The sequence below is a fragment of the Cyprinodon variegatus genome, unplaced genomic scaffold (assembly GCF_000732505.1).
Source record: "Cyprinodon variegatus isolate N-32 unplaced genomic scaffold, C_variegatus-1.0 Scaffold319, whole genome shotgun sequence".
Taxonomy (NCBI): Eukaryota; Metazoa; Chordata; class Actinopteri; order Cyprinodontiformes; family Cyprinodontidae; genus Cyprinodon; species Cyprinodon variegatus.
The window spans coordinates 559,895-586,184 of NW_015150772.1; the positions used below are offsets into that span (position 1 = coordinate 559,895).

The 26,290-nt window shown below is 36.3% G+C and overlaps 1 protein-coding gene across 5 annotated transcripts in view; it reads right to left on the minus strand.

The window, feature by feature from the left end:
* Positions 1 to 4,836: 4,836 nt before the first annotated feature.
* Positions 4,837 to 26,290, minus strand: part of mid2 (midline 2) — a 208,221-nt gene continuing 186,767 nt past the window's right edge. For all 5 annotated transcript variants that reach the window (XM_015384686.1, XM_015384684.1, XM_015384687.1 and 2 more), the window contains 3 exons: positions 25,391 to 25,552; positions 7,858 to 8,065; positions 4,837 to 7,608 (listed from right to left, as the gene is read on the minus strand). In XM_015384686.1, the coding sequence (XP_015240172.1) occupies positions 7,185 to 7,608; positions 7,858 to 8,065; positions 25,391 to 25,552 (794 nt within the window). In that variant the 3' untranslated portion in view covers positions 4,837 to 7,184. The remainder of the gene's footprint in view (positions 7,609 to 7,857; positions 8,066 to 25,390; positions 25,553 to 26,290) is intronic.

Below are 26,290 nucleotides of genomic sequence, written 5' to 3' on the forward strand. Positions count from 1 at the left end.
TATATATATAAACATTGCAATTGTTAATGTATCAACTAAATTGGACTTCTTTCTTACAGAAAAAGAAGAAAATAATTTTAGCAGCACCATTGCTGTCCTCCAGCTGGTCAGCTTGGTTTTGAAGCAAAATTTGACATTATAATGCAACAAAAGTGCACTGTTCAGGCATAAAGGATGGGAATCAGTCTGCTTTTTGGTCTGCTTAGATTTTTCACTATACTTCAATAGTTTTTTGTGCGTCTAAAGATGAGGGCAGGAAAACATGCTGGAAAAAGGCAAAACTGATCCTACATCCCCTGAGATGCTATAGGAAAAATTGGGTTAACTCAATTATACAGCTGGATATCTTTTTAAACAAAAGGGACTATGTAAAGCTATTTTAGCTACGCTAAACTCTAGTTTATTTATGTTGCATTGAGTTTGAGTAGAAAATAAACAAGCTAATTTTAAAGAATACTTCTCTTATATCCCAGGATTTTATATTTAATATAGCGTATTTATATACTATGTATTTACACATTCTCTGAAAAAAACACAACAATGCAAAAGTATCCAAGATCTTAAGAAAAATAAGTTAAATACCTCTATTTCCCCCCCCCCAGATTAATTGATGCAATAAAATAAACTAAACAAAACCTTCTGTCTGCAGAGTATTTTTATGTTTTGGTAGCAGCAGGATTACTAGCTGCACAACAGTTCCTGTGTAGCTGAATTAGGATATTGCAGAGGGCAAAAATAAAGGACATCATTGCTAGAGACTACAGCCCCATCATTTTGTTAATAACCAGTCATCAAATGTCTACAAAAGCTAAAATCCTTCTGCTTCACACTGGCATTACTCAGCCAACAACAGTTACAGTAGTAGCTGTGTCAGGAGACACTAAAGTAATTCGCCTTTTCTCTCTGCAGAATAATTCAGTTGTCTGCTTCACATGTTATGGAGTTAATTTGAAATTCAACATCGACACATACAATGCTCTGAATTCAAATATCACTGAGCGGTGAGGGAGTTACTGTACTTTCTGTAGACAGTCCCACATTTTGTGGTTAAAGTTGTTTCTGAAAACATGTTATTTTCTGTGTTGGTGTAAAGAGTAAATGCTGGTGTGTGAAAACTTTGTTGCACATAGTTGTATAAAGGGACAAGTTAATAAGTCTATAAACTTAGATCTTTGCCAAGACATATTTTACAAGATCGAAACTAACAAACTGTAATAAGATTTTAGTACTCAATGTACTCCATCATTATTTCTTGAAGCTCAAATGAAGCCAGAACAGTTTGATTCCTCTAAATAGCTTCAATGGATGTTAAATACAAAAGGAAGAGAGCATATTGCTCATCAGCTTTGGGTCAGTGTCACAGTTTGTAATGCCTGAAGGCACTGTAGGGAATCAGGCTGTTCGCTTCACATAGGGATGAGGAGCTCCTGCCAGTGATGGCAGATGACTGGCGAAGCATATATATCCCCTCTAACTCCACCTCCAGCTTTAAATGACCTGCCAAAACTATTCAAGCCATGAAGTCTTTAAACTCTGTGCTTTAAAAGCTCAGAGAAACTTCTTGTCTTTTAATAAAAAATCAGGAATTGCAAAACTTTGTACCCCTTGAACTGTGTCTGATTTTAAGATTCGTATTCAGCCCCCTTTACTCTGATACCCATGAAAAATCTCTACTCACATAGATATTCTAGTCCTCCTGTGTGTTATTTAAAGGTATAGTGCAGGATATTCTTTTTCCAGGTGGATCATCAAAATAAATGGTCCTCCTAATCGTCAATCATTCTGGTCATATGTTTACATAAGGCCGTCCTACGTGCTCTTCTCCATTTTCATTTGACATAGTAGAAAAATTTCAAATCTTCTTTCGGAAAGTAAGCTTGTATGAGCATGTGCACGAGTAGAAATGGGCTGGTGCATGTTCTTGCACGCGTTTAATAGGCGTTCCCTCTCCAGGAGTGGGTACAGGGTTGTGCATGTGCATTTTTGTTTTTTAAGTGGAGAGGGTGGGTCTTTTCAAAAATTCTCAAAAATCATCCACTATAACTTTAACTAATGGCTTTTAAAAAAATATTGGAGAACCAAAGTGAAAAACGTACTTTTTAACACGGTAGAGGAGGATTCATTCTGTGCTTTTCTTCACCACAAAGGTTGAATAGATGTCTTTCAGCTGACATCACAGACGTTTAAATATAGCCACGGCCATATTGACTACCTATCTGTCAGGTGAGTTTCAGAAGTTAGCTTAGGCTGTTGCCAAATGGATTTTTAAAAATTAAGCGCTTAGATTACACTGATTATACACCTTGTGTAAGATGTGCATTTTATATTAAGATCTGAAGATTTTGCAACAGACATTATAGTTTTTTTTAGCTGTTTACATAAAGTAAGCATCAAGAGAATGTGACTTAGCTTTGCTTTACATATGAATTTCTTGTTTTTTGGATACTGTATTTTTGGGCCAAAAACCCAGCCAGCTGTGAAATACAACAGGTATTGGTGCAACCTTTCCCATGTATGAGGACAGGTGTGTATAAGATATATCTATCAGTCTTGAAAGGAATAATCTGGAACTCTGTTGGTTGTAAAAAAGGTGTTGAAAAAAAGAATGCAGGGACTTGGTATGGATCACATCCAGTAACACAGGTTTTCTCAGTTTGCTGTTTTAGCTCAGGAGGATTTAAATGAGAATGATCAAATGTGGTCTAGGGGGGAAATACCACAGATTTAAACTAATAAGTGTTCCGTACTCAATATGGCGGCCATAAGGTAGGATTGTCATGACATCAGGACGCCTCCGAAACACATCCATACAAATCCATGATAAAGTTTTTACATTTTAATTTAGTAGGAGTTTTAAAAATCAAATATCTTTCTTTTCAAGGTTTAGTGTTGGTTTGTGTTAGTTTACTATAAAAAAATCAAAACCCCAATCATTTAGAAGGTGGGAATCAAATTCATTTCTATATTGGTGTCATGGTCTTAGTCCTGCTGTTCTTTACTTTGCTCCTTGTTTTCTAGATTTATTGGTTGATTGATCTCAGGTGCTCAGACAGCCAGCCACGCCCACCTGCAGTGCTCCAGAAGAAATAGAGAAACACTCCACTCAAGGGTTCTGACATCTGGACCACTTATCCATCATAAATCTAAATTTGATTTCATTATTTCATTTATAATTTGCATAATGCTCTGATATTATATTTCTTTATTTACATTCATTTCACATTTCTAGCCACTTTGTACACTTTGTAGGGTTTTTATGGGGGCACGCAAGGGCCAGATTCAGCCTGCGGACCTGGAGTTTGACATGTAATTCCTAACAATAAATGCATCATATTTCTTCCCAGTAATTGAATAAATAATAAGCAAACATTAAACCTTTCATTATTAATAGTCAACAGAAAGAACAAAAGAAAATTAACAGGAAGATTTTTGGGATCAGACTTTTTATTGGACTCAAATTCACATAAATAACATTGGTTCATATATATTTTGTACATTATACAACGTTATATAATATATATTTCCCCCTCTGATTTACATTCTTCTCTGGCTAAAAGTATCTCAGATATATCTATGGAAACAGAAAGCATTGCATGAAGGCAAAACTGCTCTTTTTGTGCTGTTTTTTTTCCCAAGGTCCAAGTGCCATAAAGGAGAAGATTACTTCTTTTCAGTTGTACAAAAAAGGGAAAAAACCAAACAAATTTACAAAAAAAAAAACAAAAAACTAAAAAAACTATTGCATTGTTGCTAGGGTATAATCACGGCACTACAAGGAGTGGGAAGCTATTGAAAGTCATTCACTGTAAATATATTTGACTGTATTGACCTGTAACACCAAAAAGAAACACCGCAAACAATCAGAAACACACGACGATGACAGCTTTGTGCGACTGTCATGTTTCCTTTTTATCATAAAAAAATAATAAACAGAGATTGTATATTTGATTTGATAAGAAACCTTATCAGGAAGATAAGAAAAGGGTTAGGAACCTGCAGCAAGGCCACGTAATCATGCAGTGACCCAGCCAAGTACACACACTCACCCATTTCAGTTCGTCCTGACAAATAAACACGCGGTTGAGTCTTTGATAGACATCAGTCAATGAGATTGATAGATAATAAAAAAACAAAAGGTCAATTTGGCAAAACCCAGACAGATCCTCTGTCTATTCCATTTAAAGCTATCAACAGCTTTCTTTAAATTATTGTCGTTTGGGTGCAATTAGACCAAGTAAGAGGTGATTGTTCTATAATTGCTAAAATCAACTAAAAGCTCATAATGGATGAAGCAAAAGAAAGTTTAAATAAATTTTTTACTGCAGTGTACTGCACCATGGCCTTTCTGAGACATCATAAGCTGCCAGTATGGAGAGGCTTAATGAAGCAAAATGCTCATATGGTGAGATGGATTTATAACAAACAAATAAAAAAAAAAAAACCAAACACATATACATATATAGTTCATTTAACCAACATCCAGTGTCAATTTGTGTCAGCTTTTCCCTCCATATTGCCTTTTCAATCTGCCTAAACTACAGTATAATACACGTCTGATTGTCTGGATCAGCACTGCTACCTGAATCTCAAACCAGCCTTGAAATCCAAAAAACAAAAACCGAACACGTCAAGCTATAACTAAATGTGAACATTCAAAACTGGAGTTTTTTGGCAATATGATAAAAAAAAAGATGAAACAAAGTTCTTTGAAATACATACAATTCCCAGTGATTCCCTGTAATCTGATCATGTTACATGCAACGATCCCGACCCGGTTATAGGAGTGTGTTAAAATGTGTTTGTGGTGGAAAACACAGTCATGCCGTGGCACAGCAAGTGTGAACCCACTTCAGCCCTGAAAATTCAACACCCTTTTTTTTCTTTTAAAAAGATGTAAAACCGAAACAATCCAGATAAAAACCCCATGAATACCATAACCAGATTTATTTTTCCAAGAAGGATAACTTCAATGTAATTAAAAAGTGCAATGAGGAATTACTTTGCATTTGCTTTGAGCTAAACATAAGTTGCCTGCAAAGCTACTAGCATTTTGCTGCACTATAATAATTTTTATGGTAAACATATTTTTAACACAGTGTTGTCACTTATTCCCCTCATTGCAACCTGCCACTCAGCTCTAGCTCTACTTTATATCAGAAAGGGCAATCGGTGTCAAGTTCAAAAGTGCATCATGAATATTTGGTAAATGTAAAATAAAGTTAAACCATTCCTTACTATAAATATTAAATTTGTTCTCTTGTGTTTAATAAGTCTCTTATCTTACAAAAAGAGTAGTCATACGATGAAAATCTGCTCCATGTGATGTTAAAGAACAAAACCTGGGAGCTTGGAAGTTTGGACCCTCCCACACAAATGGGGCTGATGGGTTAAAATTAGGAGGAAGAACAAGGAGAGGCTGCAGGAAAGTTTAGTTACACCCACAAAGGACACAGTAACCATTAAGTATTTACAAGCAACTGCTACCCAAATCTTGAAATAAAACAAAAATCAAATAGATTTTATTGTTACTTTGGGCTAAAAGGTGGGAGTATTTTCTGGAAGATGTGCTGTACAGATTTGCCTCAGTAAATTCCATAACACTGATATGGGAAATTTAATTCAAAAACATTTTTTAAACACTTAAATCAAGGAGTAATGTTTTAGTTGTTTATTTTTTGTCAGTGTAATTATTGAAAGTATTTGAAACCACTTACCAATATATTAACAATAACCTATATTGTAAGACCAAACCAAATTACTTGTGCTTTTGCTTTAAAGCAGATGCTGAATCAATAAGACTTCAAATTTGAATTTTCACAGTCTGTTCCCATTTAGGATGCAAACTTCTGAGATAAGCTTTAATTGGGGGTAAAGATGCAGCTAGAGGGTGGCAAATAGGCTTTTAAAAATGATCTTTGGTGCATAAAATATGCAACATCCGGATGAAGTGGTATACATGTTATACTCCATCTTGCATTTAGATAGGGAGTAGTTGGAGGCTTGCTAGATGCAATAGACTACCACAGGTTAAACTGGCATGCATTGTTATGGTCTTCTCATCACAGACAGGAGTGCTGCTGAGAATTGCACAAAAGGGAGGGTAAGCCCTCACAGGCAGGTGCTGTATCCACGCATATTATTGGGATGTTGACTGAAAGGGAAAATTGTACACTGGCAACAGAGAAAAAAGCAAAGCTTGGAGAAAGAAAAAAAAAGAATTTGGGGAAGAATCACAAAGTGCAGTTAGTGACTGAACTAAGGAGCCCCACAGGACCAGACTAAAACCAGTGCACTCCTTGTATAAAGTCTTTTCTAAGGCCCAGACAAGATTTTACCGTGGAGTTTTGCTGTAGGCCTAAAAGGAGATAATAAATACCAGACCCAACAAATAATGGTAGATTAAAGGTCCCTTTAAAGCAACCCATGCTTTACCTCTGCAGTGCTAACTTGTCAAGCTGCACTGATGGAGTTATTCATGCAGAAGGAATCACAACTAAGTATTGAGAGCATACAGTGTACAATACATGGCCCATTTGTTAGGAGGCAATTAAAAAAAAAAGATTTTGGAGATCACATTCTCATTATTGACACTAATGAGAGAAAGTAGGAAGAGAAAACAGGGAAACATCAACAGCATCATGTAAAGCGCAGCCAGTCTATTTCCTTGCAGCTCACCGCCGAGGAGGAGGTAAACATTTCTGTTTCCACAATCAATTAAATGTTCATATATGTTATGATTTACTGAGAAGCACCTGCACATGTTATAATAATGTATTTATTCCTGCTGTCTAAAAAAAAACAACTCTTCAAAAGATTAAATTTAAGGGATTTGTGAGATTTAATCCCATTAGTTCCATGTTGCAACTTTGAACTTGAAAGAATTCAACCTTGATCTCCTACCTAGAGGGGTCCAATAAATAAAAAAACAAAGACCTACCTTTTGAAAGCTACCTTTGACAGTAACTGCAGGGTGTTTAACGAACTGAACACTCTGATCTTTTCAGTCAAAGAAACCTTTCTATGAACTAAATGAATGTACAAAACACAGAGTGGCTACAAACTAACAGGAGTTACATTTTTTAAACACTTAAGACAGTAACCCGTTCCTCGTTGAGGATCAGAGCAAAGCTCAGTCAAGCCGTCAATGTGTCGGGTCCTAATCCGCTCTTCTGTCACAGGCTTAGTCAGTGGCAGGTTTTCATCCCTGTCAAGTATGGCGATTCCTGTCGGCACAGACCCATCTGCTGCTGCTGTTGCTCTTGGAGATCTGAACCCACCCCATCAACAAAATCTGGGACAGGTAGTCCTGAGAGAATCATGACTGACTTGTTCCAGATCATAAAAGTGGGTACAACAGGAAGGAGGAAAGAGATTTCGAAAGTGTGAATGTGCTGGGAGTTCATGGCGTCGTAGAAGGACAGCGAGTTGTTGTCGTAGTCCAGGAGGACGCCGAGCCGCCGCAGCTGCAGGCTGGCCTCCACCAGCATCTCCTTACCATCATGCCTCACCATGAAGTTGTTGTTGCAACGTGAGAACACCCACGAGGACGAGTTCTTGCCACTCCACTCGTTTTTTGGGGCTGATTTGTAAGCCACGCCAATGGCATACCTGGAAGGAAGGAAATTATTTTTTGAACAAGTTACGACTAAATGGCCGTCCTTTTATTTATTTTACTGGAACTTAATCTGAGGACATGAAAGGCCTGCATTAGTATCTTTGGTTTATAACCAAAAAGTACGAAGAACGAGCATGTGCTGTCTGTATTAAACGCTATTTGTTAGAGGGCAGTTTGCATATTAAACTACATGGGTGAATTGGTTCTCTGAGCCCCTTTCCAGGCTTATATAACATTCTCACCATGTGGATGCTCCCAGCAGCACCTCCCAGTAGTGGCACCCGCTGTCGATGAAAACATTCCCAGCAGCTCCGTAGGAGCCGGTGCCGCTGAACCGCTCTGGGGTGTGGCTCTTTTTCAGTGAGCTCTCATCCTTCTCCATGGTCAAACAGTCATTGGAAAGGCGTAGCTTCTTGTGGGCTGTCTTTGGGTCTAACTTGAAAGGCTGACCTGGAGAGACAGAGACGCTGGTCAGTTGAGTACGATTTATTTTTCTTTCAAAACTTTGTACTTTATATTGAAAACAGAAACAAAAAAGTATTTGGACTTTGATGGATGAGAACATCCTTTTCTGATGTTTACAGTAATTTATAAATTTGTATCAAATATAGGACATTTTGGCAATATTGTTTTTTTTTCTTAGCATTAATGACTTTGTATAGTAGCTCAAATTAAATTAAGCACAGCTCTAATTATTTTTGGATAAAAAAAAAAAGGAAAAATACAAAAGTACATGTTTCAGACACTCTTAAAAGAGAATAAAATAATAAACATTTTCCCTTCAGCTCACAGGTCTCCTTGCTTTACTTTGGTCCATCACATATTATACAAATATAAAAATAAAATTAACCCAAGATTTATGATACAAAAAAACAGCAGAAAAAAATGACTTGGTACCAGTCAAATGTTTTCAACTAAGAATGTTGGTAAGAGAAGCACAACAACCCCATATATATTTATTGGCAAGTTCCAGAAAAACTTGTTAAGAGCTGTATCTCTGAATAAATGAGACTGGATTGGTAAAAAAGGCTAGACACATTACTTCCTGTCCATTCTATGTATTTTTTTTAACTATATAGATTTTCAAATTCTACATTTCTAATGTAGAGACTCATGACAGGAATATCAATAGGTGCATTTCCTTTAACCATCACATTGCTCAAATTGTAATTATTAAAAAAAGTGCTAAATGGAAACACTGCAATAAAAAAAACCATAAGTTTTTCAGTAAAACATTTTTAAACTTTGATTATGTGTTTTTCGGTTGGATCGAAACGGTTTTATTTCACAAAACTGTACTTTAAACACCTTTTTTACATCACACAAGTCAAATGATCTACAGCTGTACCTTACTGACTTGTAAAAAAGATGAAGGAGAAGACAGGAAGTAGTTTGCACCTGAGTAGTTATTTAATTAAAAATCCCGCAGCTGCGTAACTTTGATTTTTTTTTTTTATTTAGCAGAATATCGAAAGTGAACTTTTTAATTTAAAAGCAGCTTCTGTTAGTGCACAACTTCCTAGCTCCATTTCTTCTTTAGTTCTTTAATAGGTGTCTATTAACCCTCTCAGGTGTTTTTATACATCTTTAGAAATGGAAAACAAGGTTTAAAAAATGTGTATCTTTGTTCTATAAATAATTATTTATCTGTCCTCTCAAGTGCACTTTATGCATTTTATACTGTAAAAAAAATCAATATACCAACAAAGTAGATAAATAGATAAAGTTGTAATTCAGTTTACAGTTGTAATATGGTATTCTGTTGAATTGGTGGTTCCTCTACTCCCCTGTAGAAACTGAAATAGCCGAAGTGTTTGGTCTTTTTCCCTGCATGTCATCCATCTTGGTCTCATTTATTTTCCATTGCAATGATCAACAAATGGGATATTTCTGTATGGGATGATACAATAGCTTCCACTAGATTGGAAAATATGCATAGGTGCCAAAAATTAAAGGCATATATATAGGAAGAGACACTTTTACATGAAAGGTTAACATGATCAAAATGTAATGAAAAAAATAGTTTAAAGTTTCATAATGTAGAACTAGCGTATACTCTCACACTGTTTATGAGATTAGTTGTTTTAATACTAGAGTATCACTATGTTCCTGGTCTCCTTGGACTAGTTAGCTTCAGCCCCCAAGAACAACTAATCCAAATCAATGCTAAATAAGGAAGTCAAGGGGTAATGCAGTCCAGCTAATATAATAACCTAACAAAAAACAACTAAGAAACATCCCCATAAGACAATAACAAATCCAGCTATTTAAGTTATTCAACTTTAATTATTTCATCTTTGCTTTTCAAGGTCGAAGGTTTCCCAAGATCACAGTGTTAAAACGTACCAGAATAGCAACAAGAAGAACAGCAGCAGCAGAAGAAGTGAATAAACAAAAAGTAGGGTGGAGAAGTGCTTGCAGAGAACTCACAGGGAGAAACAGAAGAGGAGACTGTTTGAAATACAAGGGCGAGAGAGTCGAAACTTCAAAGGCCTGCGCTGCCTTTGGTGAAAACATTTCATAACAGTGAAGGAAGTCACCCGGCATTTCCCTCTGTTCCTCCAATCACACAGACTTGTAAATTAGCTGAAGGAAATGGCCTTTACTTCCACTGCAGTTGGTAGGAGCTGCTGCAATTCAGTGGAAACGCTTCTATCCGGCTGCAACTATTCAGTTTGCAATGACACCAGTAATTTGGGTGTAATGGGTGGAAAAATTGAGGGGGCCAAACTAGGTGAGTGGCAGAGAAAAGGAGGCTAAAGAGTGAGGGAGAGAGAAGTAGCTGAGGGGATAATATGAGTCTGTAGAAGTGACAGAGGAGCCCCTCTGAGCTACCTCTCTGTGTTGGGGTCAGTGTGTGTATGTGGCTTCTCCTAAGTCAATCACATCCCTACCAGACCTGACATTTAACTCTGACACCTCTCGTCTCATTTCTCAGCCTCTCAGAGTCTCCCATGGCTTAATGAGCAACACAATGAGGACCCCGACTCCTCCTCTCCTCTTGCTATCTGCCTTTCCTTCTCTCTCTCTCTCCCCAATTCTTTCATTCTCATCTGCTCTATCCTTTCACCACTCTCAGACACTCTTCTCCAATAATCTGCGTGCTGAGTGTGTGTCACTGAATGTGCATATGAGACGATGAGGCCAACGCGCTGCTGGCACCCTATTACATTAATGCGCTCTCTTCTTTGAACTGCTTATCGCTGCCAGCGCAGCCATTTCCAAACACTGGGGCTCTGTCATGCCTTTCCAGGGGATGACTCCTGAGAGCTCAGCCTGGGCCTGAGGTTGGGGAAGGGGAGACGCACATGACATTAGAGGACAAGCAGACACACGCGATGCAAATACTGTCAATTATGTACAAATGTATGCATATAGTACAGAAAATTGCACAGTGGATACGTCCAGTGGCAGATCTGTACAAAATACAGGAAATCAAACACAACAAATCTGCAAAAATAAATGAAACAGATGAAATGGCAGATGGTGACGCTGAAAGAACTGTTGCATTTGGCAATTTTGCATTGCCTTTGGCAGGCGGCTAAATCCAATTGCTCATTTTTTAAAGAAAACCTGTAATGGATTCAGAGTCTCTAATTGGATATTTCAGAATTTACACTCGGTACAGTATCTTCAGATTCAGATGATGTTTTTTTACTTTGAAAACATGGAGTAGAAATTCAATACTTGTGTCCAGCAGTGTGCAGATAAAGATATTGTCATGTATTTCAGTCAGTTTCCAAACACATCAAGAGCATTTTTTAAAACATCAACAACATTTCAGATGTAGGGTTTCAATAGATTAACAACAAGCTGCAAATCTAAAAAACGAAACTAAACAGTTTCTATTGCCCATACCGTCTTTGAAAACTCTTGGGTGCTTAAAAAGAGCAAATTAGTATGTAGCAACTTTTTTATTATTTTCTGGACCCAATCATTGTGTTCTAACATCAAGCTTTTTTAAGAATTTAAAAATAGAATAAGTTGCACTCGATCTGGGTTTGAGGCTATAGCTGGAGTAAAGTGATGAGCAAGATGAGAAAAGCAGGCCTATAGGATATGTCACTATATATATATCAATAAATAAAAAAAGAGATTTTTAAATATATATGGGGCAATTCTGTCCCTACTTGCTTCTATTCTGTAACCATAGTGTTTAATGATAATATACTTAAACAGTCACTTATCTGTTTTTTCATGAATTATGCTTTCACTCAGTAAAGAAAGTTTCATACAATAAATAAATGAAGATTAAGGTATTGCATTTTAAACCTTATTTCCAAATAATGTTTTGTTTATTTTGACCACTGTTCAAGCATAAAAACTATTTTCCTGCATGTAACATTTTTATTGGAGTCCTATAACATCATTAGAGTAAATTATGAACAGATTGAAAATTTCTTCAAAGATTTACTTTAATGCTTTAGTAGACTAATTAATAGGATTGTTGGTGGAAAAACATCCCACAGCAAACAACACCATTTCGTGACTAAAAATATCAACTAGGATACAGCCAGTCCCACATGTATAAAATTGGGAGAAAGTATTACTTTAAAATTTTAGATAATAGAATAAATAAAAAAAAAACATAGTCCAGAAGCCACAACGTTTTTCACACTTTTTCAAGGCTTAAAAATGATCATACCGTGTCTTTTACTGACTGTGTATGTACCTCAGCCTTGTATTTGCTCAAAGTTGAATGTTGGTCTTTAAGCATTAAAAATGTGTTTCTACCAGTCTGGATGCTTCCCTAACATCGGGGCTCCTTCATGTTGCAGAGCTGCCATGAAGTGAAAAGATCGAAGCTCACAGGGAGCGTGCTGGTTTTAGCAAGCAGCACCCGGAGAACATGCCGAATGTGTTTTCCTCTAGTGTGCTACACCGCTGGAGGCATAAAGAAGGCATGTGTGAAGATATAGAGGATATTAGAAAAAAGACTAGTACAAACTCAGGGTGGACGTAAAAAACACACACAAAAAAATCTATTCCTTTCAAGTATTTATTTTTTGTAAACAACACACATTTTTCTGCAGAAACTGCATTGGTTCTGATCACAACAAAAGAGCATCAATCATCCTTGTGCAGATTTTGGTGAGCGTTTGGCACAAGAGCGATAATAAGGCTGTTTGAGACAGCATATCCAAGAGTCTGGACTTTGTGAGTTTATTTCTACTCTTCAGAATAACAGCAATAATTAGGACTATCTCTGACTGTCTGCAGAAATGACATCCTTGTTCTGCTGTCCTGAGGCCTTGGATTATTAAGGCTTTGAAATACTAAATAGAAGCTTGTCAAACACAAGAAAGAGACAGCTTCGACAGCAAGGAAGATATATAAATTAAAAGAGACCCCAGCCAGAGGAACAAATGCAAAATGTAGTTCTAATCCAGACCCATGAACATGCTTGAAATCTTACAGTTGGACATCCTCTCAGTAATTGACTATGTCATCAGTGTAATTTCCTTTCCATTAAGGGAGAGATTAAGCTCCTTCTAACTAGACCAAAATGAAAAAAAGGTTAATTTTACTGCATAACTAAACAATCGTTGCAGCTGAAACAGCAGAGGAAGGAATTCAAAGCACTCTCTTGACAAGTGCAACCTCACACAGGTTCCTGAATCCCTGCTGAACTTACAAATTCATTTATGTAATTAAAATGCATGGCAGTCTGCCATTTGGCTTCTGACTGTCTAATTTATATGTAACATGGTATGTAATCCAGCAGCGCTCCAGATGAAACGCAGCTGTACTCTGGTGAGATTATAAATTAATCAGTTATAGAACAAGCAACAGGAAAGCTGTTATTAGTGAACTTCCAGGGGATCTCAGTTTATCTATCACAACTTCTCACCTTTTACTGGCTAATTTATGTCTAGAGAAAGAAATAAAGAAAAATCAGTGAATAGGTTAAAGGAAATTCAGCAATCCTGCATTAGCATTTTCCTCAGCTTTAACATGCACTGACCAACGAAGGTGCCTTTAAAGACCACTGCTATAAAAAACATTATTTCTGATATAAACGGCCAATAAAAAAATAAAACCTTTGGTAAGTAGGTCCAAAATGTATGTTCATTTTGTGGTTCTTAATGAATTAATCTTAAATTAACTGAATTTAAATATTTGAGATACTGGATTAAATCCAGCATTAATAAATATTTGTAATGCTGGATTAAAATACTGTCCTCTTGTTATATGGGTTTGATAGTACTTAACTGATCATTTTGTTACTACATTTTGTTCACTTTAAAATATACTACCTAATAAACATGAAAAGGATTGGACTTCCACATAACTTTTAAACAAATTACATTAAAATGTTAGCAACAGATCACAACTAATGTGATAATTAATTCCTTCTCTAGCCTCTTAAGGATTATGCATTCCCTTTCACATAACTTTTTTTTTTTTTGAAAAACAACTTAAAGGTTTAGAAAAAGTCTTTTGCAAAACGAATCCCATGCCTCTGACATTTTTCACATTTTGCGACATTATAATCATTAACCTTAAATATATTTACATTTGTGCAAAGTAAGTGTTTACTCAGCCACTAAATGTTAAAGATCTACAACTTTAAAGACAAGAGAGGTCTGTCATTTTTGTGATAGGTAAACTTCAACTATAAGGCTGAATGATAAAAAAACAAAACAAATCAAAGAAATCACATTGTAGGATATTTAAACTACATATTTTTTTTCATTAGATTAAATTAAAAACCTCCTTCCATCGGTGAGAAGATGGAACATGGAGGTTTTTTTTTTAGCATGGCAATGATCCCAAATACACCACTCTGGCAACCAAGGATTGTCTCTGTAAAAAGGTTTTTCAAGGTCCTGGAGTGGCCTGGTCAGTCTCTAGACCTCAAGCCCATAGAAAGGGAAAAAAAACAAAATTTAGGGAGTTGAAACTCCTTGTTGCCGAGAGACAGCCCCAAAACATCACTGCTATGGAGGAGCTCTGCATGGAGAAGTGAGTCACAAATACCATCAACAGTGAGAGCAAACCTGGTGAAGACTTACAGGAAATGTTTGACCTCAGTCATTGCCAACAAAGGGAAAATAATCTGTACATCTACAGCACTTTTTTCCAAGTCAGGAGACTTGACCAAAGTGATTTACACAACATTAAGTCATTTACCCATTCATACACACACTGATGATGGCAAGCTACACTGTAGCTACAGCAAAGGTTATACTACAAAGTATTGAACTGAACATTTGATACTGACTAAATACATACATTTTTATTTCCACCCACATTTACAAATAAAATATATAAAATCCTGCAATGTGAATTTTTATGGATGGGATGTTTTTTTCCCCATTTTGTCTCTTTGTTGACATTTGCCTATACTAAAAATTACAGATCTCATCTTTCAGAGTAGAATCAGTGGCTGACTAAATATTTTTTTGCTCCACCGTATTTTGTATTTTATACAGCACACCAATAAATGGTAAATGAACTGAACTAATATAGAGCTTTTCTAGCCATATGTACCACTCAAAGCGCTTTATATAACAGCCACATTCAAACATTCGCACCTACTGACACATTCATACATCAGTACCCAGATTAGAAAGCAAGTTGCAGTTAAATGTCTTGCCCTGGGGGACATGGTGGTGTCCTCAGCCTCACCTCTTCCTCTGCTCCTCTTACCTCATCTCTACCACTGATTGTTTGCTTTAGGCATGGAGTGAAAGCTTGTGGCCATTCGGCAGGGATGCATGCTGGGTAAATACTGCAGGCTTTTTTAACAGGGGCAGGATTGTGGAACCTTGGGCACCCTGATGGGATATTTATAGCGTTGGACTAATATATTACCAGACATTGTTTAAATGTGTTAAAATCATGCAAAGATTTCACACACACACACACACACACACACACACACACACACACACACACACACACACACACACACACACACACACACACACACAGAAACCCTGTGTTTGTCCAGTTCTTTTCACAAATTGGATGCCCAGAATAAGAAATAGAGTAAAGCATATTACCAAGACAGCAGACGACATTTGATCGCATGCAAGTACCTACAGTACATAAAAAAAAAAAAAAAATAATAATAATAAACCAACAGTAAAAGTTAAGGGTTGTTAAGTTAAGCAACATACAGGTAAATATTTATATTAAACCAACCTGCTGCTGCTTTGAACTAAAAATACTTCCAGCTGCTGATTCTGATTAACTGTAAATAAAAAGTAAAATATCTCCTCTTGCTAACGTTTATAATTTTTTACCAGAATTCCTTCTTCACAATTCACAAAGCAGTGTCTCAGTGTCACTTGTTACTCAAACTATTGTCTGGTATCTTTTGTGCCCAATAAAATTAGGCTAATAGGGAATAAAGTGGCTGTTTATACATTAAATCAACTGCAGTGAGGTGAATATTTGCTCAGAGGCCAAAACAGCTGCCAGCCAAAGTTAGTGCAACACAATTCTGACCTATTTGCTTATTCTGACTCAGGCTTTTAGACCCATACATCAGTAAAATATCTGGTAAAGATGATTAATCTTACTTTGAGACAGCTAGCAACAATGTGATCCTGCATAAAGTCCAACCAATGGGAATAAACATTAACCTATCTGAGATGAGAAGGTTCTGAAAGCCTCACTCACAAAATCCACCCCCATCCTTTAATTAACCACTCATCATAACTTTGTCACATGTCATCTATTTGATAAAACTTCTATACACTATGTGATGATGGCCTCCTAATGGGGTGACAGTGGTGTTGGATGCATGATGTGTGAATGACTTAATGTGTTAAGAGCTCTGGAACCCCTGAGTTGAAAATCGACATATAATCATAGGTCATTTATTATTTACCTTAAAAACTATATTAAGTAGAATGGAAAATTCAAAATGCACTCAAAGAAAAGGAACTTTCTTCAAGAGACAAAATTTAAACAAAGGTGTAAACTAAGATCAGTCTTCTGTACTAAACTGCCCATTTTGAGGAAAAACGGAGAAAGTAGCAAGTCTCAGACCACAATCCCCATAACGTATGGGGGTGGAAGTACCATGTTTTGATTTTTATTTTTTTTGTAGGAGAAACTTGTTCCCCTGTTTGTTTTAATGGGTGGCATTATGACGAAATAGCATAATGCTGAAATACAGAAGAAACACCAAACAGCATCTGCCAGTAAGTGAGGTTTGGGCACAAATTCTTGGAACACAGTGAAGGAAGTTATAAACTGCCATAGGAAAAAAAAGGGTACTATGAATACTATGGGAGATTCATTAAAAGAACTAAACATGTTTGTGACCAAGGTACCCTACAGTGAGGATAATAAGTATTAGAACACCCTGTTATTTTGCAAGATCTCCCGCATAGAAAACGGAGGGATCAGAAATTGTCATCGTAGGTTTATGACCCCTGTGAGAGACATCGTTTACTAAAATAAATAAGAAATCCCAATATATGATCTTTTTTAACTATCTATTTTTTTTATAATACAGCTGCAAAAAAGTATTAGACCTGTCTATCAGCTAGAATTCTGACCCTCAAAGACCTTTTAGTCTGCCTTCAAAATATCCAACTCCACATTTATTATCCTAATTTAGATGCACCTGTTTGAGGTTGTTAGCTGCATAAAGAGAGCTGTCCACCCCATACAATCAGCAGAGGTGTCAAGTAACGAAGTACAAATACTTACTGTACTGTACTTAAGTACACTTTTTAGGTATCTATACTTTACTCCATTACTTATATTTCTTCCTGCTTCTGACTTCTACTCATTACATTTTCACACCAGTATCTGTACTTTCTATTCCTTCCATTTTTAAATCAAACGTTACTCGTTCCTCTTGGCTTCATAAGGGTTCATAAATATTTATTTCACGTCATGTGCGCCATCCAATGCAGATCATTGGCTCCGCCAACATCTAGTGAAAACTAGTGTGATTGGATGAGTCATAGAACGCAAACACTCATTGGTTAGCTAAAGGAAATCATCAGAAGCAAGCAGGTGTTCTTCAAACTGCTAACGTGAATTGTCTATGCCATGCTACAATGTGGGATTCAGAAAAAGATGTTGAAATGTCTGAAAGGTCGGACACAGGCGAGAGCGTATCGGGAGACGGAGACCAACAAGACCTCCCTCATCCTTGGCCCTATCTCACAGAATTTATAGAAATAGTCCAAAAATTGAGCTTTCAGTTCATATAGCAGCATCTGGTTGTTTTTTTTTAAAGGTTACTTTATTCTTTTATACTTTAAGTAGTTTCTGGAGCACATACTTTTTCACTTTTACTTGAGTAAAGAGGTCAAGGTGATACTTCAACTTTTGCCAGAGTGTTTTTAAACTGCAGGATCTATACTTCTACTGAAGTAACAAATGTGTGAACTTTTGACACCACTGACAATCAGTAAGAATCCAACTACTAACATGGCCAAGACCAAAGAGCTGTCCAAAGACACTGGAGACAAAATTGTAGACCTCCACAAGGCTGGAAAAGGCTACTGGGAAAATGCAAGCAGCTTGGTGAAGAAGAATGATAAGTATCATCCCAAGAACACCATCCCTACTGTGAAGCTTGGGGGTGGTAGCATCATGCTCTAGGGTTGTCGTCTGCATATGGGCCAGGGCGACTACACTGTATTAAGAAGAGGATAACTGGTGCTATATATAGTGAGATTTTAGGGAACACACAGCAAGGATGACCAATAAGTGGCTCTGGAAGAAGCACATCAAGGTTCTGGTGTGGCTTAGCCAGTCTCCAGACATAAATCCAATAGAGAATCTTTGGAGGGAGCTCAAAATTCGTGTTTTTCAGAAACCTGACCTGATCTAGAGAAGATCTGTGTGTAGGAGTGGGCCCAAATCCCTGCAGTGTTGGCAAACCTGGTGAAAAACTAAAGGAATCGTTTGACCTCTGTAATTGCAAGCAAAGGCAACTGTACCAAATATTAACATTGATTTTCTCAGGGGTTCAAATAATTATTTGCAGCTATATCATACAAATAAATAGTAATAAAAAAATCATACACTATGATTTCTGGATTTCTGTTGTAGAGTATGTCTCTCACAGTGGACATGCACCTACGATAACAATTTTAGACCCCTTCATGATTTCTAAGTGTGAGAACTTGCAAATAGCAGTGTGTTCAAACACGTATTTTCCTCACTGTACATAGCTGACTCAATTACACCCGATCTCTTGGGATGGATGAGTCAAATTTACTGCAAACTATTTATCAAACAATGTCCATTATGACTCAAGTTCATTTGCAAGAAAAGCTGAAAATAAAAATGTTTTTTTTTGTAATGTGGCCTGAAAAACCAGCCTTTAAATAAACATTATTTAGCTATACAGGCTGCCTCTTCAAACTCTTTAACTCTTATAAGCTTCTTAGGCTGTTATGTTATATTATTGTTATGGCTTCCAATATATTAAAAGTACCGTATATATCCAGCTAATAAGGGAAAATATTTTCAGTGAGTAATGTGTAACCACCAGCTCTTGATATGAATTAATCACTGAGACAGATAACGAAATAAAGCACATGCAAAGTGTAAATTAATAACAGCCATCTTGAATAACATGGTTTGTTTTTTTTTCAGCCGCTGCCTTAATAAGGTCTGACTGAATCGATTTGCAAGTTTAATTAAATTTCATGCTTATGAGTGCAAAAAATATGGTGCCTTAACACCAATGTTACGATTGTCATCATACGGGCTTATGATTGTCTAAAAATGAGTGGAGGCAGATGTTTTGTATTTTATCTCACAAATAACAAATGGATCAGTCCTACATTTGTTGGAATAAAGTGAAAAAAAAGGAAGTCAATGGTAATGGAATTAAATGTGCAAAAACCTGGGTGTTAATGAACAAGCAACCAACTATTCAACCTTTATATTGCTAACTTATTCGCACCGTGCATATTTTTTTTTCTTTTTACCAATTTCTGGGTTTTATAAATGGCTAAAAAGCAGCCACTGATGGTACTGAACTCACGAACCCTCATCCGTGCAAAGAGCTATTTGCTGTCTTTTATTCGCTCAACACTCTCTCTTTCACACTCTCATTCTTTCACTTTTCTATCCACTTTCCTACTACTTCTTTCTGTCTACCTCTCAGCTCATTTCTAAAGACAGTGATGCAGAAGGCTGCTCACGGTTCACTCTGAGGTAAATGCATGAGAGCAGGCGTGCTGATAAAAGGTCACACGCTAGCACACATGCATGTAGGCATCCTTGTCTCTACCGCATTCTTATTCGTCATGCCTTATTCATGTGTTTTTCAGGAAAACTGAGTTACTTTACATGTTGGCCGCAAGCACCTAACAGCTCACTGATACTCTAAAGGGCAACGTTAGAGGCACTGCTCACTTTCACCCTCTCATGGTCCAACGCTGTGTGGACTGACCTAAAAAGCTACAGATGGCACCCAAACATGATTGTAAATGTTTCAGTCAAAGTCACTGATTTGCACATGATGGGATGTGAAGCCCTGCGAGGATTTGCAGGATAAAAAGCAATAGAAACTCAGAGTCGGAACCGGAGAGGTTTTTACTGTTAGAAAATGCTGCATATCAAACATCATGACCCAATCCTGAAATTTGAATTCTCTACGTTACATCCATTGTTCTCAATTTAAATGCCAAGACAAAGACAGCACTGATTTTATGGAGCATCCAGAGATAATTGAATAACTTTTATTCACAACTACCTTTTTTTTTACAAATCTAAAAACCCAGTAAATAAACTCCGGTTTGCAAAAATTTTAACTGTTATCATTTAAAGGTGTTGGATTTTGTACTTTTTTCATTATGCATTATTTTTTTTCTGCTGGAGTTGTTGATAAATTTTGGATTTTAGGAATAAAATGGGATTAAAAACCACCAACAATATTGCTTTGTATACCATCATTTAAAAATGGCTTCAAATTAGATGCAGGCAAGTTTAAGAGGGAATAACATAAAAAGGTCTTTATGGATGAGGAGAGGACTTCCTTGTAAGTCCTCTTCCTCAATTCTGGTTGTGTTTTTTGAACAGCAACACCTCTCGTTAATTGGAGCACCTCCCCTAAGTGTAATTCAATGGTATAAAACATGCGCATACGACAACCCTAAATCCTGTTTGGTCCAATTTGCAATTATAACTGGATTGTCTGTAAATTGTTGGCTGAAAAAAATATCTTTACACAGACTAAATTAAGGTATGTAAAATTATTTAACCCAAAAATGATAAAACTGTCTTTTCAATTAAACTGTTTGAAGCTCTGGTTGAACATGTGATCTACTTTGGTAGAAAAGCCCTGTGTGTTCATTCTATACACTTACATTTTAAAATGGGGCTTTAATTGGAATGTTTTCAATTGCGTGATTGAAGAGTAATTAAATTAAATCCAAAGCAATAAAAAAAAATACTTTATTAATATCAAAGGGAAATTAAATGTTATTTTAAAGCTGTTGAAAAATAATCTCTATAAATAATTCTATTATCTTTAGACAACAAGGATCCCCTGTATTCGTCTGCCTTGCAGCGGATCTGGATTGTGTTGTTGTTGTTTAAGAGTCTTCAGAAGAGGTTGCTCAGGATTGTCCAGGTTTTTCATTATATGAAAATGTAAAATCATCTCTAAAGGGTTCTAGAGGAGCCAACAGAACAGAGCCGTCCTTCTTTATTAACTTGTCGAGCTTGATTAAGTCGTTTTTCTCTGAAGATGATACCCCAACAAGATGGCAGAAGAGATCACACTCCCCACAACTGCTCAGAGGAGTCATCACCTGGAAATCTGATTATCTGTTTTTTTTTCATGTTATAATGTATGTGTTGATTTTGAGCATCAGTAAAGAGCTGCCAGAAAATTCTTAGTATGAAGATTCTAAAAAAAAAAACAAAAAAAACAATCCACTAGACTTTGTTTTCCAAGATTGAAGACATTTTGCCCATCCAGAAAGCTTTCTCAATTTAAAATGTCTGGAGTAGCGTAGAGATCCAGTTATTATAGAGTGGCCAAAAGAAAAGCCTTGTTATGGCTTAGAAAACATGCAAATTGAACATAAAAAACAGGTCCAGCCATTTGTAATGGTTAGTTGTAGAAGTTATTCCACCTAAATATTTTCCTTGGCTCGCCTGGACTTTCCGATCAGGCTGAATCACTTTAAATGTACCAGAGAAATCAAAGAACATGATCAAATTCAATCCAATTGTATTTATTAAGCACTTAAAAACAACCAAAGCTAACCAAAGTGCTGTACAGATAAATAAATTAGTTGTATTAATTTGCTGTCCTTGAAAGAGGAATAATTTCAAAGAAAAAAATAAAGCCAGGTAATGTCTAAATTTATATCTTTTGAGATTTTTTTTTGCTGTACTAATATATCATATCAGGTGCTAACTTTATGGATGCATTATAACTCTGTTTGCCTTGCAGATATGTTTTTAGCACACCACTTCATCATTTTAAAGTCCTCTGAGTTAACCATAAACAACTGGACTGTAATGATACGGGGCGTTTCATGGTCTAGCACTGCTTCATACCATAATGTTATTTGCTTTGCATCTTTTTAGCTTAATAATAAGGAACTTTGGCTGAAGGCTTCCTAAGGCAGCACATCCTTCAAATCAAGCCGCAGACAAGATGATAGAAAAGAAACCTGCTATTAAAGCAGTGCCTGTAAGGCAGCAATTTATATGAGAAATGTTTGTGACCTTGGTGAACTGGGACAAGTTTTAATCAAAACTCTGCTTTTAGACAAACAGAGGACACTAAAGCTGTTTAATCTGAGTGTGGAAAGGGAGAGATAGGACAAAAACACGCAGAGAGATGGAGACAAACGCTAAAGTCTTGTGCATAAAAATACGTTTGTTTTTTGCTGGTATTTTGAAGGCTTGTCTAAATCATCACAGCTTTGGGAAAAAAAAAAAAAAGCAGCTTGACAATCACAGGCTCATAATCTCGATCAGCGCTGGCGGTGGGTGGACAAGCTTTCCCTTCACAGCACTGACTGCCAGAGGAGGTGGGAATTATCCATCAGCACTGTACCATATTAGTACTGACATTACACACATCCTCTATGAAATAACTTGAATTTATTGTTGTTAATATAACATTGTTTTTTTTTTGTGATTTAAGGGCATTTTTATACCTTTCCTTAATCACTTTTCTTCCCAGACAGATTCTTTATGTAAAGTCATAAAATGCTAAAAACCTAACAAACATTTATTAAGTATACATATCTTCCTCAGGAAAATACAGTATAAAAATTTGATTTTATTTTTTTTTTTTACATTTTTGTGAGATATTGAATGTTTTCCAACTGTCTAATACCATAAGAAATAAATATTACAAATTTTACTATTCCATTCAGAGCAGCAAACCTTTTGACCAAACTATGGCTGTAAAGATATGCTGCAATGAGAAAGATTATATGCTCTGAAACATAATATAAGTAGAGCTTCCCTTTTTAATACCTCTGCTAAACACTTTAATGTCCATTGGATAGATCAGACAAAAAACAGATTTTTTGCCAATATGCACTAAACTTAGTTTGAAGAAACCCAAACCCAGAATATTAGCACAACAAGCACCCAAATATAGGCATGGTGGTGGAATTACAGTATGACTTTGCTTGTCATTGTATTGACCATGAATTTCCCCTGATATTGGACTAATATCCATGCAATGCTTCAAATTCACTCTTAATTCTTATTTATTTATTTTTTTTACAACTTTTGTCTTTTTAAAGGTTCTATATCATGCTGTTTTAAGCCTTCAAAAGTCAGCTATAGGTATGTATATGTCCAGATACTGCTCTGGTTCTATGGGATATTTCCAGAGAGCAGAACTGATCATTCTCTGCATTACATCACTGTTCACTGATAGGAGAAAGGAGGCGTGGCGTTTATTGATCTCGTGCAGCACGGTCAAGCTAGGTTTCTCCTGGAAGGGGCGAGAGGCACTGCTCTGTGAAACTGTAATGGACACTTGTTTTCCATGAATACATGAATCAAATGATATACCACTTTGGGTATTATTGTAATGAAAGAATATTATTACATTAAAGTTAAAAATAAAATAGTTGATCTTGCATGATTTAGTTCCTTTAATTTGTATCCTGCCATACCTGATTCATAAAAATCTATGAACTGAAGAAAAAAGGTGATGATTTTCTCGCACATTAGATAGGCATAATCCTTTTCTTGCACTTTTTGCTCTGTACTGCACCTAACAAGTGGCTTCCATGATTTCTGAATTCAAACAGATGTATTACTGAGTTTTTTTTTTTTTTTTGCCTCCTTTGGCTCTTAAGTTCACCATACTAAAAAATAATAACAAGAGGCAGATGCAGAACAAAGAAAAAAGAAGAGGTTCAATGCAAATATATTATATTTCCACAGCAAGCAAAATAGCTTTGGGCAGAAAAGAAAAGAGAAACAAAAGAACAAAGACAGATCTTTAACTTAGACTGGGGGCGCCACCTACCTCGATAAAAATATTTACTTTGGATAGAAAATAAGTATTCCATGTTATGTTCCGATAAAAACAAGTACCAGAGTCTGCAAAGATAGCTCTGTCCAATTCAGTACTAAAACACAGAAGTTTTTTTTTATATAATACAGACTTTATGTTTTAATCTTGCAATATGCAGTGGCGTGATAGGAAAAATACAAACTGATATCACTAAGAAGATGGGTGAGTTACAGAAAAACATACAAATATTATCATGTTATGTGCTGAATATTTGGTCTTAGCTTGTTTGCCACAAACTAACCACAAATGGCCAATACCAATATTTAACACCAAAATGGAGTTGGTATAGTTCCCCCAAACAGAGATTTTCTGGCTATTTCTGCTACTAAAATATCACTTGGCAGATGGAAACATTTACAAAATTCACACCCAGTTATGATTCTAAGAAAGGTATAGCTAAAATACTGGCTGTTAAACAATCCCAAACATTACAAACTTTACTGCCATCTATAAATATATCAACTTTGACAAATGTCCCTCCTTAATGGCAACTTCTACTTCCCTACACAGGAAAGCGCTATTATTAATCAAATAGAAATTTCTGTGAAACGCTTGTAGCATCAGAAAGGCTAATAAACAAAAATGACAGACAGAAGTGATTTTTCTGAGGGATTTTTAGCCCAAAAGAAAACCCAACAACAACTGTAATTGCTCAGAGAAAACAGGCCAGAAAAATGTTGGCAATATTTAACTAATCAATATTTAATTTTCCCTTGCACTAACCACAAGCATGTTGATGTTTCACTTCACAGTTTCAGATTTTATTGATATTGAAAGCTTTTTTTTCCCAGAGTCCAGTGTTGCAGGACTTTACTGTAATCTCTGTGTAAGAAAGTACTTTAATTCTACTTGAAAGCATGGATCTGAGTTCTAGCCTTCTGTGTGGCAGCAAACCCTCTTTAAGTGTATTACCGCCACCTAATGTGCTGGAGTGAGATATTAAGTGTATTACACATTTTACAGTCAAATGAAAAAGTTTGGGCACCCCTATTAATCTTAATTATTTTTATTTCTAAACATTTGGGTGTTTGCAACAGGTATTTCAGTTTGATATATCTAATAACGGAATGATACACAAATATTTAGAAATAAAAATAGTTAAGATTAATAGGTGTGCCCAAACTTTTTCATATCATATGTTATTGTAACACAACTAATATTGAGTGCCACTACGATTTAAAAACTGTGCTTGTTTAATTGCTAATATTTGGCAAATGAAAGTAATTGCCCAGAGTTAATGGAAAACCTGAGGAAGTGTCACATGGACCTCGACTTACTGTTTGTTTTGAGGCGGGCCGGCTCACTGTTGCGGCTTCCCGCCTGGTTAATAGCCTTGACGAAAAAGATGTAACGGGTGCCGCTCTGCAGGCCGTGAACTGTGTAGTGGTTCTGCTTGATGTTTGGTACAATCATCCAGCTGTCTGCAGAGTTGTACAGACCTGATAGAGAGACACACAAAACAAACACACACAGAAAAGTATTAAAAGCCAATATCTGAAAGCTGCACGGAGATGCAGTCTTGATGAAAATCCCTTTCGACTGGTGTTAAATTAAAAAACAAGAAAACAAAACAAAAAACCCTGATAACAAAAATGGAATAGCATGATATCATCTTTCCTAACACCTCCTGTTGGTTATAGCACACTAACAGGTGGCTCTTGATGTCATGCAACATTTATGTTTTCTCAAAAATCGATTCCATTACCATTCTAACAGAGTTATTACAACATGCACCCAGAGGCAGTCCGACCTGTTCACTAAGCTGAAGCCATAAGCCCACAGGAACAATTCTCTCATAGTATCACAGGTACCATATGTAGGCTAATTTCCCCCCAGACAACAGAGTAAAATATCTTATGATTAAATGTATGAAAGCAGGGGTAAAACCAACATGACCGCAGCTGGTGGACACTTTTATTTAAAGTGGGGGATTAGTAATCATGTCTTAGCTCCATATCAACCTTTTGCAAAAAATCTTTTCTGTTTCTAAGATCTATTAGTTTTTAAGAAGATAAACGATCTCAGCTCTGAGCTAAGGAGAAAGTTCTGTTTTAACGGATTAGTCCTGCTCCCATTTCTCTTATAAGGAGTATTATAAACTATATCAAATATCATTAAGTTTTAAAAGTTAAAAAACTGACCACACGTGTTTTTATAGAAGAATCTTCATTCATCAT